The 15,874-nt window shown below is 44.7% G+C and overlaps 1 protein-coding gene across 4 annotated transcripts in view; it reads left to right on the top strand.

Moving 5' to 3' along the window:
• LOC146204253 (uncharacterized) overlaps positions 1–15,874 on the top strand; it is a 61,819-nt gene that overhangs the window by 33,817 nt on the left and 12,128 nt on the right. For 3 of the 4 annotated variants that reach the window (XR_014703961.1, XM_084589194.1, XM_084589193.1), the window contains exons 7-13: positions 1,220–1,268; positions 1,329–1,401; positions 1,911–2,023; positions 3,593–4,101; positions 5,805–6,003; positions 6,102–6,209; positions 11,445–11,862. Coding sequence is in view for 2 of the 4 variants with exons in the window: in XM_084589194.1 (XP_084445320.1) it covers positions 1,220–1,268; positions 1,329–1,401; positions 1,911–2,023; positions 3,593–4,101; positions 5,805–6,003; positions 6,102–6,209; positions 11,445–11,862 (1,469 nt within the window). In the remaining 2 variants the exon portion in view is untranslated. The remainder of the gene's footprint in view (positions 1–1,219; positions 1,269–1,328; positions 1,402–1,910; positions 2,024–3,592; positions 4,102–5,804; positions 6,004–6,101; positions 6,210–11,444; positions 11,863–15,874) is intronic. The other variant, XR_014703962.1, reaches the window with a different exon arrangement.

The following is a 15,874-nucleotide window of genomic DNA, read 5'->3' as shown; positions in this document are numbered from 1 at the left end:
GTAAATATTGAAGTTTTGTATAACAATTAGGGGAAAAAATTCCTTTGCATATCAACTCAAATATCGAATATCTGATCAGTGAAAAAAAAATTAAAAATTGCAAGCATTATTTGTCTTGTTTATTTCAGAAATCATATGTTATTTGTAAATAACATTAAACTAGAATTTCACAGAAGGGCATACTGTACTGAAAAATTCACTGAAAATCTTATAAAGGGATTCCATATACCGGTGTTCTGTACAAGAACAATTTGCATGAAGCCTGGTGGAGGTTTCATATCGCTGCTGAATGCAGTAAACTCTCAATAATTCAGCCTTCAAGGGGCTAGAAAGATTTCCAGATTGTTGAGTGGGCCTGAAAATAATTGCTCTATACCATTTGCATCGCAATAACTGTATCTGATAAAACCTGCTCGATGGTTGTCTACATTTGAGATGAAACCGAAGTGAGAACATCTTTGGTTTTGTCGTACGCTTCGCTTTTCACAACCTGTCAGCAAAGCCCTCTTTGCAAAACGGCCCTGTTGTGTTATGAGGACGCTTCACTGCACTGTCATCACAGTCAAGGTTCGCAGCGAATCTGTGGCGAATTCGAAAATGCTCGTATGTTAGATAATTTTTGAATACGAATTGAATAACGAACATTCGATTCGTATTCAACATTTTGAATATTCGCACACCCCTAATAATAGCTCTTGCACAACAGTTTTGTTGTTTAGTGCGTGTTGGAATGCTTTAGATGTTATGCTTGCATGTTATCACTTCACTTGGATGGAAAATGTAGAGATGTGATACTACTGACACACTTTGCACATATACAGGTGCAGCCAAAATATCACAGAGCACTGTTGTTTGAAAATATCTCATGCTTTCCATAGAGAAAATACAGTGGTTGCTTGGGTGCATATGCGAGCGTACCAGCGGTATGTGCTAAAATATGTATTAAGTACCTCCTAATATTCGTTATGTAATGCGTGGAATAACTTTTCTAGCCTGAGGCATGCTCCATAGTATGGCCAGGACTGTGCAGCAAAGAGTCGGCATTGCAGCCTAAGCCATGTATACATGCGGTGGATCTCCTGATCGTGTGGAGCGCAGACTAGTTGTTACTCTGATTGAAATGAAATATCCTGATTTAGCCAAATGTTTTATTGTTATTTAGACTCTAGATGGTGTGGTGGGCATGGTTGTAATGCAAGCTTTGATCTGTCACTTTTAGGGAGGACACGCCGGCCAAAGAAAATGTCTCCGAAGAGGTAGAAATGAAGGTGGGTTCTAAAGAATTAATTGTCAATTGTAGCCTGAACTTTATTTTTGTGTTTACTAAGGATGAGGAGGAGAAAGAGGCAGCATCCGAGGCTTCACCACCGAAGTTTAAAACGAGAAGGATGTCAACTGCAGGTGAGCAGCTCATGCTTTAGTTGCTGTATGTAGTGTTAGCTTTTGTTACAAGCTATATACTTAGGCAATTGTTTTTTTTTTTGTTTGTTTTTTTTTTCGGCTTTTTTTTTTTTTTTTTTTTTTTTTTTTTTTTTTTTTTTTTTTTCAGAAATTTGACTGCGATGATGGATGAGAATATAGGCCTGTTTTAAATGCTTACTGCATTTACTTGAATGCAATACACTAGATTTGTGCACTTTTTTTGTTTGTTTCACACCTCAAAAAAGGGATCAGCATTACAATTGCAGTAGCGCTGTATTAGGGTAAATATAGTACCTCCTTGCACCCCTAATTTTATGTCTTAGGATTAAAGTGAGGCAGTTTGCATATTTTATTTTAACATAAAGTGTCATTTGCCTTGTTTGTCGCATATAATTATGAAGGGCACGTTGTCAGATTCACACATTCTGTTCAAATTGTAAAGTGAATAGGGCAAAGTGTATTTGAACAAAAGTTATGTTTTCCTTTAGCATTGAAGAAGGACTCTGAAGATAAGGAGGAGCGACCACAACGGAAACGTAGATGGGGCTCTACAAATGTTGTGCTTGGTCCCTCACTGAGCATATCTACTGCTGCATTGAAGGTGTGTTTTGTAGAACAGCTGAGTCACTATTGCACAATTTTAGTTCTGCTCTTAATAGTGCATCTGAAATGTGAAGCATGATGAAGTAGTGGCATATTTAAGGCATATGCCATTGTTGGCTAAAACATGAATACGTGCATGTCTTCGTGAGTACTGCCTCAGTTGAGCTCCATCAAGTGCACATGAATCTGTGAAATGTCTTGGATATTATCTTTTTCATGTGAATAACCTTACAACCACATATCCCTTGTTTTGCGGCTAGCCGCAAGAGCGGCATTTGCTTCTGGCCCACTTCAGATGTCACCTTGGTGAGACTACCATGTAGCCCAAAATGTATTCTGAAACTTACATGCAAGCAGAAGAGAAAGCTCTTTGTTCTTTTTTGAAAGTTAAACGCCTGCAGTGTTTTGAGTTTACGTGGTAAATGAACACTGGACTGTGAGTAGGTTGCAGCTCAGGGCACTAGATTATTTTTCACTCTCTGGGGACCAGAAATGCACTAAAAGCATAGTAAATACTCTAGTATTTACTATGCGCACACAATAAAGCATTGATGGAAACATCAATGCTTTATTATGTACGTGCTGGCAAGAGTGCCGAGGCTGAACAGTTCCAAAGTGAAAAGGGCCTTTTGTGGCATCCTTCACTGGTTGGCGGGGTAGTGATGGAGCTCGTGTGAGGAAACTGCACTGCATGAAGAGTGAACATGGGTGCAGTTTCGGCACTCTAGAACTGCCTCACGGGTGGAAGTGAGAGAAATGCACAGTGGCTCCAACAACATTCTAACCTGCTTGCAGCAGGGTTTGGTTGGCTGGCGTAGAGCTTAGCTCAGAAAGCAAAACTGCAACTAAGTGGTCGTACTATTCTCGTAGGTAGGGCAGTCCATTTTTCATCATGCCATTGGTGCTCAAGCAACTCTAGAGCATACAGTTCACATATAGTTACAGCAGTTCTGACTATTGCTTTTGTGCGTCTTACCAGGACATGGCCACTGTTTGGTTGTAAGCTGGTTGAATTAATTTGTTCCAAAATGCGTAGCATCCAAAGCGACCATTCGACGCCATAAGCTTGTGTTCCACCACGGTGGCTCAGTGCTTAGGGCTCTTGACTGCTGAATGTGGGCTCAATTCCCACTTAGGTGGCCGCTTTTCGGTGATGGCGAACCCTAGGTATTTGAAAATTCTGAAGCCCTCCACTACGGCGTCCCTGACAGCCTGACTTTATTTGGAGATGTTAAAAGCCTATAAATTTACCAGCTCAAACCAAACCGTAGACTTGCATGGGCATATGGTGGGGGCCACAAAGGCTGTTTAATTATCCAAATTTCTGAACTAATAGGGAGGTTGAATTAACAGGCTTTTACTGCATTGCGAAGAGGAAAGACGGCATTTTTCCATTTACCTTTTTCATGTTGAACAGGCATTCAGAGGCACCTATTCATTATATTTGTATTCAAATAATATTTGAAGATTTCAATAATTCCATACCCCTAATATTTTAAGAAAGTTGTTTGATTTGTATGTAAAGGCTAAGAGCAAATGGTTGTACACTTATTTGTTCTGTGTGCAGGATTTGATTCCTGATATTGAGGAACCAGTGGCAAAACCAAAAGAAACTGAAGAGGAGCATGTCAGTGCATCCGTTGGAGAGTCTCCAGTCACGGAGATTGAAGAGGCATCTGATGAGCCTCCACTTAAGCTGCAAGTTGTAGATGATGAACCTACTAGTGAAGATACGCCTACTGGGGATGACAGCGCAGAAAATAGCCAGGAAAGAAGAGATGAGGAGGAGCCTAGTCAAGACGAAAAGTCGGCCAGAAGTGAAGGGGAAAAATCCAAAGATGAGAGGCCGTCCAGGAGTGAGCGGTTTTCCCGAGATGAAAAGGAGAAGTCTTCAGGCCGTGATGAGAAAGGAGCCAAGGTGGACAAGCCCTCGAGGGAGAATGACAAGCACGAAAGGCGTGATGCACATGCAAAAGAATCTAAGCCATCCCGGGATAAGGCATCACCAATTGCAGCTCCTAGTGCTGAGAGAAAGGCCCTCCGGGTGATCTCAGACAGAGCCCCCTTGTCCAAGAGGTAGGCATAATGAGCAGTTGAGTGGTTTGTTTCAGGGATGGAGCCTAGTCTGAGTTGGCCATGTTCCCTTCGCTTAGCGTAATCTCGCTGTCGCTGGTACAAGCAACCAATACTCTTTTGTGTGGCTTGAGCGGCACTTACAAGGGTGGTGTGCCCCTCCCACAGTGAGTGCGAGTGTGCCACATGGCAGAACAGTCACAGATGTGGCATGGTGGTAAAGGCATCGGCAGAGATGAGAGCATTTGTTTTACTGGCATAGTCATCTCTTGATGGAGAATTGGGGATGTTTCCCTTGTGTGTCTGACAACTTCGACGCTCATGCATGCACTCCGAGATGCCTGCAACAACACCCATTTTACTGGCAGTTTGTGAGTGTGACCTGAACTGTTCTGCTCACCGGCATTGACATGCATATTCTTGTTCACCAGGCTCAAAGTGCGTAAACACTGGTTAGGGTGTGTTGTGTTCGGTTGCTAGGCACAGCTTTTTACATTCCATTGCTTTAACTATGCAGCACCTTTGAATTGTAAAGTGCAAGTTTATATTTTTTTATTTGTCTCCATTGGGTTTCTGTTATGAAACGTACTCATTCCAGATTGACTCCTTACCTGTTGCAAAGCCTACGTAAAAAATCTCTTGGCTTGTCCTATGAAACCATACGTACCGAGTCGTCTTGTACCGATTTCGAATTCAGTACTTGGCTTCAATTCTGCTCCTATCTCTTCTTCACCTCATAATAGGCAACCAGTGCCAAGACGGTGCTTAAATTATTCGTGCTCATCTAAAAACTGCTGTCTTAGCGCTAGGTGCACTCGAAATGGCAGTCTGAATGATTAGCTGATAACATTCTTTGCTTAGCTTTACTTAGCTTCTTTCGACATAGCCCAGTTAACTGACACATGCCACCTGTGGCTTAAACAGAGTCCTGAAGCTCATGCGTATAAATGGAGGCAGGCGGTCTGGAAAAGCAGTATGGATGCATCAGAAAGTAGAGCTGTGCGAAAGAAAAATGCTGGGTGGAAAGGGAATTCAAGTGTTCAAAACAGTGCAAATTGAATATTTTGAAACTATTTTTCGGGTACTGCCAACTTAAATTACAGGCGAAATCTCTTACAAGCCATGGCCAGAAAACAAAAACAAATTTGTTAGAGATGTGTGACTAAGAAATTTTTGGATGCAAAGAAGACAAAAAATTTTCCCACAAAACACTGGTGTGAAACGGAACATAAATATTGTGTGCGGCAACTCTCAATAACGGCCATCGGAGCACAACCGTGCAGGCTTGTGCCGCATGCTGTCTGTCGCTGCTACGCTGAGAGCAAGCTAAGTCATGTTCAGTTGACAATTTAGATCAACTAGAAATGCTTAATTTCTGAATGTTTGGGAGGTTTGAAGACTGCCCGAATAGGGATAGTATGGTGAATCAAGTTTGATAGCACATAACTCTCCAGAAATTATTACAGATTTACAATATTCATGCAGCCCCGCTGGGAAGTAATAGCTGCTGTCGCTGGGCTGTGTGTTATGACGCTGCTATTGATACAGGGAACTTCTGTGCAAGTTGCCTTTTTAGTAATGCAGGGTTATTTAGGCTTATTTGTTGAGCACTTCTAGTAACTTGTTACATGTTAATCTTTCTGTAATGCTTTGCCCTGAGGGTGCAAGAAATAAAATACATGTTAAAGCGATGTTTGTGTCCTCAGGTCTGGTGCAAGCAAGGACAGTGCAGATAAGCGTAAGCTGCCAAGCCCACCAAGAAACCCGAAGAGTCGTGTCCTGTTTGTTCGCAACCTTGTGCGGCCATTTACTTTGAACCAGCTTAAACAGCTGCTTCAAGAATTTGGAGACACGGTAGACTCAGAGTTCTGGATTGACAAAATCAAGTCCAAGTGTTTTGTGACGGTTAGTATTAGCCATGCTCACTTATTAGACAGATTTGAAAAATCTGAATTTGAGTATCTTAAGAGCACACGCAACTTTTATTTTTTATTTTATTCTAGTATGCAACGGAGGAAGATGCTGTGAAAGCCAGAGAGGCCTTGCATAACCTGCGATGGCCACTTTGCAATCCAAAAATATTGCATGTGGACTTCTCATCACCCGAAGAGGTATGTCAAACCTATCCATGCTTTGCCACCCAGCAATCACAGTGCAGTGCAAGGTCTGTGTGCTGTTATCAACTTATTCTGTTGCAAAATGAATGTAAAAGTTTGTTTTAAGCATTCAGTCACCTATTTATAAATAGCAGTACAGGTATCTAAAACCAAAAGGAAACTATTTCTGTTTGTTAAACGAAACCTTGCCAATATTGTCAAAATAAGTAGAATATTTTTTTAAATATTTAGTGAGACCAACTTTTGCACTCTGAGAAATTCGAAGGGCTGTCTTATGACCGAGAGATTTTTTTTTTTTTTTTTTTTTTTTTTTTTTTGCCAGAGTTCAATGTGCGTTCGGCATGGAATGACCCAGTTATGTCATGCAAAAGGAGAGAATAAGAATATATGTAATGCTACACTGTTTGCGAGCTAGATTACCTGCAGATAGCAGCAGAAACAAGGCAGAAAAGGGCTTGGCTAGTAACACACACCTCAGAAGTAGATTAATATTGGAGTTTACTTGATATTCGGGCGATAAGCAGAGGTTAATCTTCAACATGGTCGAAAAGGCAGTGCAATATGCTACGGTAGAAAGGGCGCATATGCATATTTGCCATGATCGAATTCCCCACTGCCACCGTCACGAGTTGCAGACAGCATGATGAGGAACGGTACGTCACTCCATCTGTCGGCGGATCCTTGCAACGTGTAGCAGCGCCACTCCTATAGGAGCATGACCGATGCAACAGGTATCTTATAGAGGAGGCAATGGCTCGGGTGGAACATTTCAGTCATGTGCACCTTCTATCGAAGAGCAGCACATATTGTGACCGCTTTTTGGCGTGCTTTACCCCCACAATCAGTGAGCATAAATGCGCAGTAACGGTGCGAAATTAAAAATGAAAAGGTGCTTTTTCGAATGAGACCAAGATGGCGGCGATCGCTACTGGAGAATGACAGCGGGAAATTGCTGTTTTTGTATCAAACTCCGTCCAGAGCGAGCGCGGATCTACATTTTCTGCTCGTCTTACAGTTGAAATATTGACTCAAGAGATTAGAAAATCCGCAGATTTGTAGAAAAACAGCTCTAGATTTCAAAAATCCTATTTCTCAAAAATCGATTTTGTCGCACCAAAGAGCTGCCCCTTAAGGGGGGATGTGGGTCTTAACAATTTGTTTTTTATTCTTGGTCCAATCTGAATAAAACTTCACAGTCTTGTTCAGTTTTTCACACTGATTTCAAATCTGTAATTAGATTTGTGATAGCTGCACTGGTTCATGAAATTCTGAGGTTTAAAAGGAAACATTAGTGGTAATTTCTTACGGGACTTTTTGACAATTTCGCCTTTTAAAATGCAAAAAGCAAGTATGTGGCTGCAATGCCAAAGACATGCTCTAGGGGGTGATGCTATTTTTGTTCATTTTAATGCAATTTATAGGCAGAAAACTGGACCAACATTTACAGTGAATAATTTCGCTCAAATTTCCTCTCATTACTATCCTAATTTGTAATTAGCAGAGTAATGCTAAAATGATATAAATAGCATCACCCCCTAGCATTTTTCCTCGTGATTACAGTGATACCATATTTATTATTGTCACTCAATGACAACATAGAAAAAAGGCCCGTAAGATTGAGTGCGGTGTCCAAAAACATAGAACTGAGAAAAACGCATTTGAAGTTTTAGACAACTGTAACTTTTGCTAGAATGCAGGTACAACAATTTAAATAGCATCATTGTGTAGCCCTGCTTTTCAGAAAGAAGGCAATACTATATATGTAACTGTAGCTTCTCATAAAATCGGCAAATCCCAGCCATAAAGCCATGTACGTACCCCTAGACCAGCATGAGAAACTGAATTTAGCATTTGAGGTGCCCGTTTCAGTGCCCTCCAAGATAAATAAATGCTCAAATTATGTAAGAAAACAGCCCTGCCATAGACAGACAAACTTACACGAAGTTTAGGTTGAAACATGGTGGCATGTTTATTCAAACGGCTGGTCACCGTCCCAGAATAACTGTTCTATAGCAGACCAGGGCTATATGCAGGATCCCTTGCTGGCTTGTGTCGCTTAGCAAACCTTGCCTTGGCAGCACTGTTCTCCTGGTGTTCCTTCCGAGACTTCTGTAGCCTGTTTCTATCCTTCTCAAGGCTGTGGCGCACCAAGCAATTTCCAGCACTGTAACCGAGCTTCTCGGCAATTTGCGTGCTGCTTTTGACGGCTCCCTGGTTGAAGCGGCTGATAGCCTCAGCCACTGCTCTTTCAGTGCTGCGCAGTGAGGCATGCTGACTTTTTGGGACCTGATCCCAGATCATGGCATGCAGACTTTCATTTGAGTTCTGTGTGATCCCATCACTGCATCGCTTCAACAGGGTATCGTCACTCAGCCTCCTAAACACAGGCTCCAATGCCTTGCAAACGAAGCCAGGCAGGCTGTTTTTGTGTGGTGGCGGCTCCTCATTCATAGCCACGGCCCTGTTATATCTACACCAAGACTCCGGGCCTTCAGGGCAGAATTCGTGTCTTGGTGCCTCATCCGTTGATGACATGTGGTGCAATGTAGCCTGGACTGCTTTTTGCATGCCTGGCACGTCATTTCTGTGGCTCCGTAAGGCATAGCCATAATAACTCGTGATTTTTTAAATCTTTTCTAGAGTGAGCCTTCCTTTCCCACCAAGTGGCTGACCTTGGGCTTTTTTTTTTGTCGACAAGGGTGCGCAGGGCAGCTCCCATGCGTTTGTGAACGTGGTTTATACAGTCCTTTTTTCCCACTTTTATGTACCCATATACTTCATCTTCAGTCAGGGCATGGTACGTCCGGCTATCCCCATCAGACAGCATTATTGTGTATCGCAGCTTGTGTTTTACAAGCGACCGCCGAAACAAGCACAGGGCTGCTTCAACTTCCATCTGGCCAGCCTTGCAGTCAACGTTTTATTGGCAAAGTGGGGCATGCTGGACCAGCCAGGCTGCATGTCCTTCTTCATTTTCTTTAGGGCCTTTTGTGCAGCCGAGGCAAAAGTTTGATAAAACAACATGGTCCATTACAAGACCAGTATACATCTCAACGATGCACCCCACACAGATGTGGGAACTGTGTCCACGAGTCAGCCAGGTGCCATCATACACTACGTCGATGTTTCCTGGCGCGTTGCCGAACTCTGTATATAATTCCTTGATGCGAGCAACGCTAGCGGCCTCGCACTCGGTAGCGGTCGCAGTGCAGGCTTCTTGCATCATCTTCATGTGGCCCTGGTAAGTTTCGTGATGCAAGCCGCGGTGTGATATATTCATCACGGCGAAAAAGTCGGACAGGGCTGTCGCTCCCTTGCGATGCTGTGAATAGCTTTCATAGCGCGCACATTCACCTCAAAAGCAGTTATCTTGGCATCAGTCGCACCGGGCACCCTCGGAGATGAGAAACGCTCATCACGCAAGTCGCAGGTGCTACAGGACAGCACGAGTTTTGCACACAGCCCATACTCTGGGCCCGACTTCGATAAAGTCACGCTTTGCGTGCCACACTCAGGGCAAAGCACAAGCCTAAGGAACCTGTTCACCACGGCTAAGTCCACGATGATGAATTCCGTACAGTTTTCCTTGTCGCTGTCGCTCACCTGCAGATCGATGTCTAGAAGCTTGAACTTGCATTCTGTTGCGCTCAGCGACGCCAGATGCTCTTTCACGTCCGCAGCATTTCTCGCGCACTCGGCAGACTCACCAGCAGAATAAAATACTGTGTCGATGCGGTCTTTGATGCCTCCAGAAGCATCCGTTGACGGTTCAGTAACTCCAAATGTACTGCAGCTGGGCTGGCTAAGCAGAGAACAGGCCGGTTCAGATGCAACAGGAGATCGTGGTAGCGCGCCGTCGTCCGGGGCAGCTGGCGTCAAGGCAACGCCGTCGTCCTTCGGCTGCATGTTCCATGGATGCTTTCGTTTCTTCCCGTATGCTTGACGCGTCTTCTTCTTTAGACGAGCGTCTCCAGCCATTCCGGCACAAAACAGAAATGTGCTGTGTCGAGAAACACGATCGGAAACCAAGACGCGCAAAGCGGCAGTCACGGCAGCGAACGTAGAAAAAAAGAAGAAAGAGGCATGACGTGCCGGTCGTGCCAGCCAATGAGAGGCGCGGAATGGGACGCTTGAAACGCGCGCGCCCCACGAGCCAATCAGCGGCCCGGAAGTTTCCCTCAGAAAACCGGCTAGGGCGGCCGTTCTGTTTGAACGACGCCATTTTGAAAGGCCGCAAAATGCGCACAAAGAAACCAGCTTCAAAACAAGCCCAAAATGGCGCCGATCGGCCGGCTGCTTTGCTCGTGGCGCGCGCGGGAAGTTCGAACAAATTTTGTCCTTTCTCTGTCATTTCGGGGCTCCCATGGTGTTTTGAAAACAGATTTTAGCGCATTTCCCGATCAAATTCAGCGTTAATAATTTAATGGCAGGCGCTTGAAGGTACAAACAATTCGAAAATGAGTTTTTCTCAAAATCGATTTTTTGGCTATTTTTGACCGTTCTAAGACCCGCGTCCCCCCTTAACAAAACCAAACCAGCATCTCCATTGGTGCTGGTGTTAACCGTTTGAAGGGCAATCTCCTCGATATCTACGCACATTCACTTCGCTGTCAGGTGCGCTTATTAGAGGCGGTCCATTCCGCACATTCTTTCTTTGTAATAGAGGAAACCCATAGGCGTCCCGAAATGTAATGTAATATTTTTCTTTCATGTGCCCATCGCTTGGTAAATTACTCTCTTCATCATTTTATTTATTTCGGCTCTGGCCGTCACTTATTGTAAGCCGATGGTCGATTGCGTGTATGCTGTTGCCATGTTGGCTCCTGAGGGATGCTAATTGGTCGACGCCGCGAGCTGCGCCGGCTCAACTTTTTCAATTCCGCTCTCCGCACTCCAGCAATCACTGAGTCTCCTCTTGCGTTATAGTGTGTGTCATTCTACCCTACTAGGAGAAAACAGTTTGAATTAGACTGGTGGGAACAAAAAAAAACTCAACTTCTTATCACAATATCTCAGCAGTAATTCGATTTTTTGCTGCCGGATATGCGGCGTCAATGTCACAAAATACCGTTTATTAGATTTTGATAGCATATTTGGGTGTCTTTTTAGTGTCCCTTTAAGACTTTCACAAGTACGCAACATGGCATTGAAGATGGAAGAACTCTAGTTTAGTGTGAACTTCTTGCTCTTCAAAATCGCCCTGTTGACTGAGGCTTTGATGCCATGCAGATGACCCGTCACAAAGAACCCCCAACGCCACCACCTCGGCCAGCTGGTGCAGTAACTGGAGAAAGGACTGCACCTGCATTCCAGCGTACTGTTGAGGTTGATACTCATGTACCAGCTGGCCAGGAAGTTCTGCGTGACCCTAGAGAGCCCTTGCGAGACCCAAGGGACAGCAGGGAGTCTCGAGAACCCAAAGACCCTAGGGAGGTGCGAGGTTCCTTATCTGGACCCTCTTCACGCACGGACAGAGGCACACTGGTTGAGAGGCAAGCAGCTAGCAAACGGCCTGCGATGCCTATGCGTGAGTGGGACCGAGACAAAGTGCGTCAAGAGACGCCTCCTCCGCCACCAGCCGAGCGAGCTGCATCTCGGAATAGACCTCACTCCCCTGCAGAGAAAAGAGAGCGTCGAGACAAAAAAGGTAAGCTTTCTTGAGTCAGTGTGTATTCAGAATTTGGTGCTGGGTTAGCTGGTGTAGTGTACCTAGTTTTGTGCAGCTCTGCATTATGTGGTCATCTGGTTGTCTTCTGATTAGGCTTGGGCTATGGTGGGTTACTTTGAAAATTATGATTGGTTTTGTGTTAAGTGAACAGATGAAAAACGCTTCATACGTGTTACCCAGCACGGCAGGCCATGCCACTATTCCTTTGGATCCCTCCATCCATGGCAATGATAGTGCCTATGCTCTATCTCAGTAGTTCCTTGCTGCACTACCCAAGCTACGATGAGTGCAGAGGTGGTGTTCTGACACTACAGAATGTTATGCCCATACAGGGCGGCCATATGAGCATATGGGAGAGCATGCCTTAAAACGCAAATACGTGAAACTCTATTTCAAATCGAACTTTAACATAACCTCGAGTTGCAATTTCTCAAGTTTAGCGCTTGAAAAATGAGTATATCTCAGACACATTTGTGGTCTTAAAAAATAGGCTGCCTGGAAATGTTTGCACAGAAGACAAGGCTTCTGGATAATGAGTAGTTTTTCTGGTGTCTACAAAAAAATGTTAAAATGGTGTGCAAGCTTTTTCACTTCTATGTCGTCGATAACCAGGCTCTGAATTATGCATTCCTTTATATTCCTATTTAATAACTTATTTAGATTCTTCCAGACCAAGTCAGGATTTTTTTAGGCATAGGCTATCAAGGCATAGGCTCAGTTGCATGATCTAGTGCAGTTTTCAAGAGGCGTGCGTTGTGTGTTTAGTGCCGTGTTAAAGGGACAGAACACTGGCCAAAATATGTCATCAGATTATGGTGGAGATGAAAAGATCTTGCCTCATATAGTACAGATCGAGCACTACAATATCAAAGAAAAGTGGCTTTACAATTTTAATTTGCCATTCAAAATCACATAAAAACAACCGAGGAGCTATCTAGCGGAGAAACCCTAGTACTTTCAGTGTAGCCCGCCGCGTGACTACTTGTCAGCAAAATATTGCTGATTTTCGTAGCTGCACATTGTTCTTTTTTTCTTCTAGTAGTGCTTGTCATAATTTACTATATTTTGTGCTCTCTCCAGTGCGTCCTTAAATAACACCCCTGCTTTCGCACCGCGAGATGTATGCTTTCAGGTTTTGCCACAGTAGCTGCACATTGTTCTTTTTTTCTTCTAGTAGTGCTTGCCATAATTTACTATATTTTGTGCTCTCTCCAGTGCGTCCTTGAATAACACCCCTGCTTTCGCACCGCGAGATGTATGCTTTCAGGTTTTGCCACTAGATGGCGCCACAGTGTTTACAATATAGGGAATAAAGCAATGACAGTGCCCACTAAAGCTTTCGTCGACGAGGGCGTGCGTTATTGTGCCGTAACAGCATTGAGTGCGAAACTGAAAAGGACATACTCTACGCAAAAAATGTCTGGTTACTGTCGGGCGAGTGGAAGTTATATTTGTTTTCGGTATGTCTTTTTTGTCGACCACCAGTCGTCATCGTGGTCGCGGCTCATGGTTTCCAGCATCGGACTACATAAAAATGGGCGCATGCATTGATCGAAAAATTCCCGGTAAAACTTTTCTACAGCGTTTCTAACAAAACCGTTATGGAATAGAACATTTTAGACTTCAATCTTTCCACTGCAGCGAAAAAAAAATTGAGACCTAAATTCGAGTGTTCTGTCCCTTTAACGTAGTCTTTGGCCTTGGCGCTAAGCAAAGAGCGCAAGAAATATCTTCAGGTCTTCCTAAGGCAGTATACTGCTGAGTATGGATGTATTGTGCCGTCTCGGAAAAGCAAGCATCATGCGTTTTGCACAGTTTGCAATTGTGACATCAGCATCTCGCATGGCGGCAGAATGGACTTGGCTATGCACATTTTGTCGAAGAAGCACTCAAGCAACCTTCAGTGCCAAGACAAGCAACAGCGTCTCCAAGATTTCTTCAGTGCACAAGACGACAGCGATGTCATCCGTGCGGAGTGCTTGTTTACAGATTTCTTGTTGGAGCATAACGTCCCGCTGAGTGCCTCTGGGCACGTGGGACCTCTGTTGCGCAAAATGTTTCCAAAGTCTGACGTTGTGAAGTGCTACGCGTGTTCTAGAACCAAGACGACAGCTGTTATCGGTGAAATGGCGCGTCACGCACAAGAGAGCACGGTGAGTGCCCTGAAAAAGAGTGTATTTGCGGTTGCCTTGGATGGCAGTAACGACAGCCAAGCGCAGCTGTACCCGGTCATGGTTACGTATTTTGTTGAAGAATTGGACGTGATTGATAGCAAACATCTTGCGCTGAGCACCCTAGAGGGCCAGTCAACTGGGCGCAATATCGCCAGATTGCTGATAGATACTCTGAATTCCTTGGACATACCATGCATAGCTTTTGGCTCTGACAATGCCAACGTCATGCTGGGAAAGAAAAATGGCGTAGCGGCAGCGCTGACTGAAGCCCATGAAAACATTATAATTGGCTGTCCCTGCCATTTAATCAACATTGCAGCAGAAAAAGCACCGTGTTTTCTCCCAGCGAAGGTGGACAAAGTCCTCGTAGATATTTTTTTTTTTTTTTAAGTACAAAAAGAAAAGCTGCCCTTAATTAAGCTCTTTGAGACGAAAAAATCGATTTTTTGAAACTGACATTTTCAGAATCTGTAGCTATTATTCCTTTAATTCGCCAGGTTTCATATCTCGCGGTGTAGTATTTGGGCCACAGAATACAGAATCAATTTATAGCATCACTGTCAGCTGAAATCCGCAAAAAAAAACCCGGGGCGCGTAGGTCGTTTTCTACTTGCGCGATCGCAGCCATCTTGGTCTTGTTGGAAAGAGCGGCTTTTCTTTTCCCATTTCTCGCCACAAGTGCCTCCGCTGGCTTACTGGTGATGGTGAAAAAAGTCCAAACGCGCGGTTCTATTCGTGGAGCAAGCACACGTGATTGAAAAGAGCGCTGTGATTGGCAGCGCAAAGTTCCTGTCGTCTGCTCCTCCGCAGTCGTTGGGTTGTGACGAGTGCGGCACGATGTCGGAAGCAACGCCGAAGTTTTCCACGGGTCACAAGTTTGGCAAAAGGAAGAAACGATCGGCCTACAACTTCAAGAAGCGCTCAGTTCCTTCGGCCGGCGTCGAGAATAGTCCGCTGCGGACAGTATCAAAGTGGACTTAGGCCTAACCGGATCGCCGACGAGTGAATGCATTCCGGACAGCAGCCGCGTTCAGCACGACACCGAAATATTGCAGCGTACGGAATTGTTGCAGAGAGAAATGGAAGCCCAAGAAAAGCTACAAATTCTTTCTTCAACACCGGCCACCAAGCGAAAGATGGATTTTTTCACTCGTGCTGACGATGTTGCGGCTGCGCCATCGGACATCGAGACGGGCTTCGTTGTCGTCAATTTGGACTCAATGAACGCGTTGATGTGATTTGTGAAGCGCAAAGTGTGCGGCGGTAGCGTCACGGTAGGGGAAGGTGAACGTGAATATGGCCTCGCCATAAAGATTATTATCGAGTGTGCGTGCTGCAGTGATGTTGCGTCGGCGTGGAGCTCGCCCCGTGTGAAGGGAAAAGAGAAGTGGAACCTGTTCGTTGTGAACGTCCTTGCTGCGCGCACGATGCAAGCCACCGGGAATCGACAAACGGCACTCAATGACGTTTTTGCGACCATGAACAATTTTGCACCGTGGCCTCCACAACAAAACTTGGCAAAGGTATGTGAAGAAGAAGCTGGCGCCCGTGGCAGTTCTTGCTGCCGAGAAGCAAACGTCTCTGTGCGCGCAATCGGTCCAGGATCTATATGGTAAATTGCAGGTTGCAAATCTCGGAAACATTGCTGTGTCATACGACGGTTTCTGGATGACGCGCGGCCACTCGTCCCATATCGGCGTCGGCACGGTCATCGAGCTGTTTACTGGACTGGTTCTCGATTACGTGGTCCTGAGTAATTTTTGCGCTAGTTGCGAGCGTGCCCCAAGTGAAGATGACCTGGCATACAAGGCTTGGAA

This window comes from Amblyomma maculatum, chromosome 1 (assembly GCF_055883805.1).
Source record: "Amblyomma maculatum isolate TAMU_Amacu chromosome 1, ASM5588380v1, whole genome shotgun sequence".
In the NCBI taxonomy this organism is placed as follows: domain Eukaryota; kingdom Metazoa; phylum Arthropoda; class Arachnida; order Ixodida; family Ixodidae; genus Amblyomma; species Amblyomma maculatum.
Note: the sequence above shows the minus strand (reverse complement) of the source record. Positions and strands in the feature narration are given on the sequence as shown.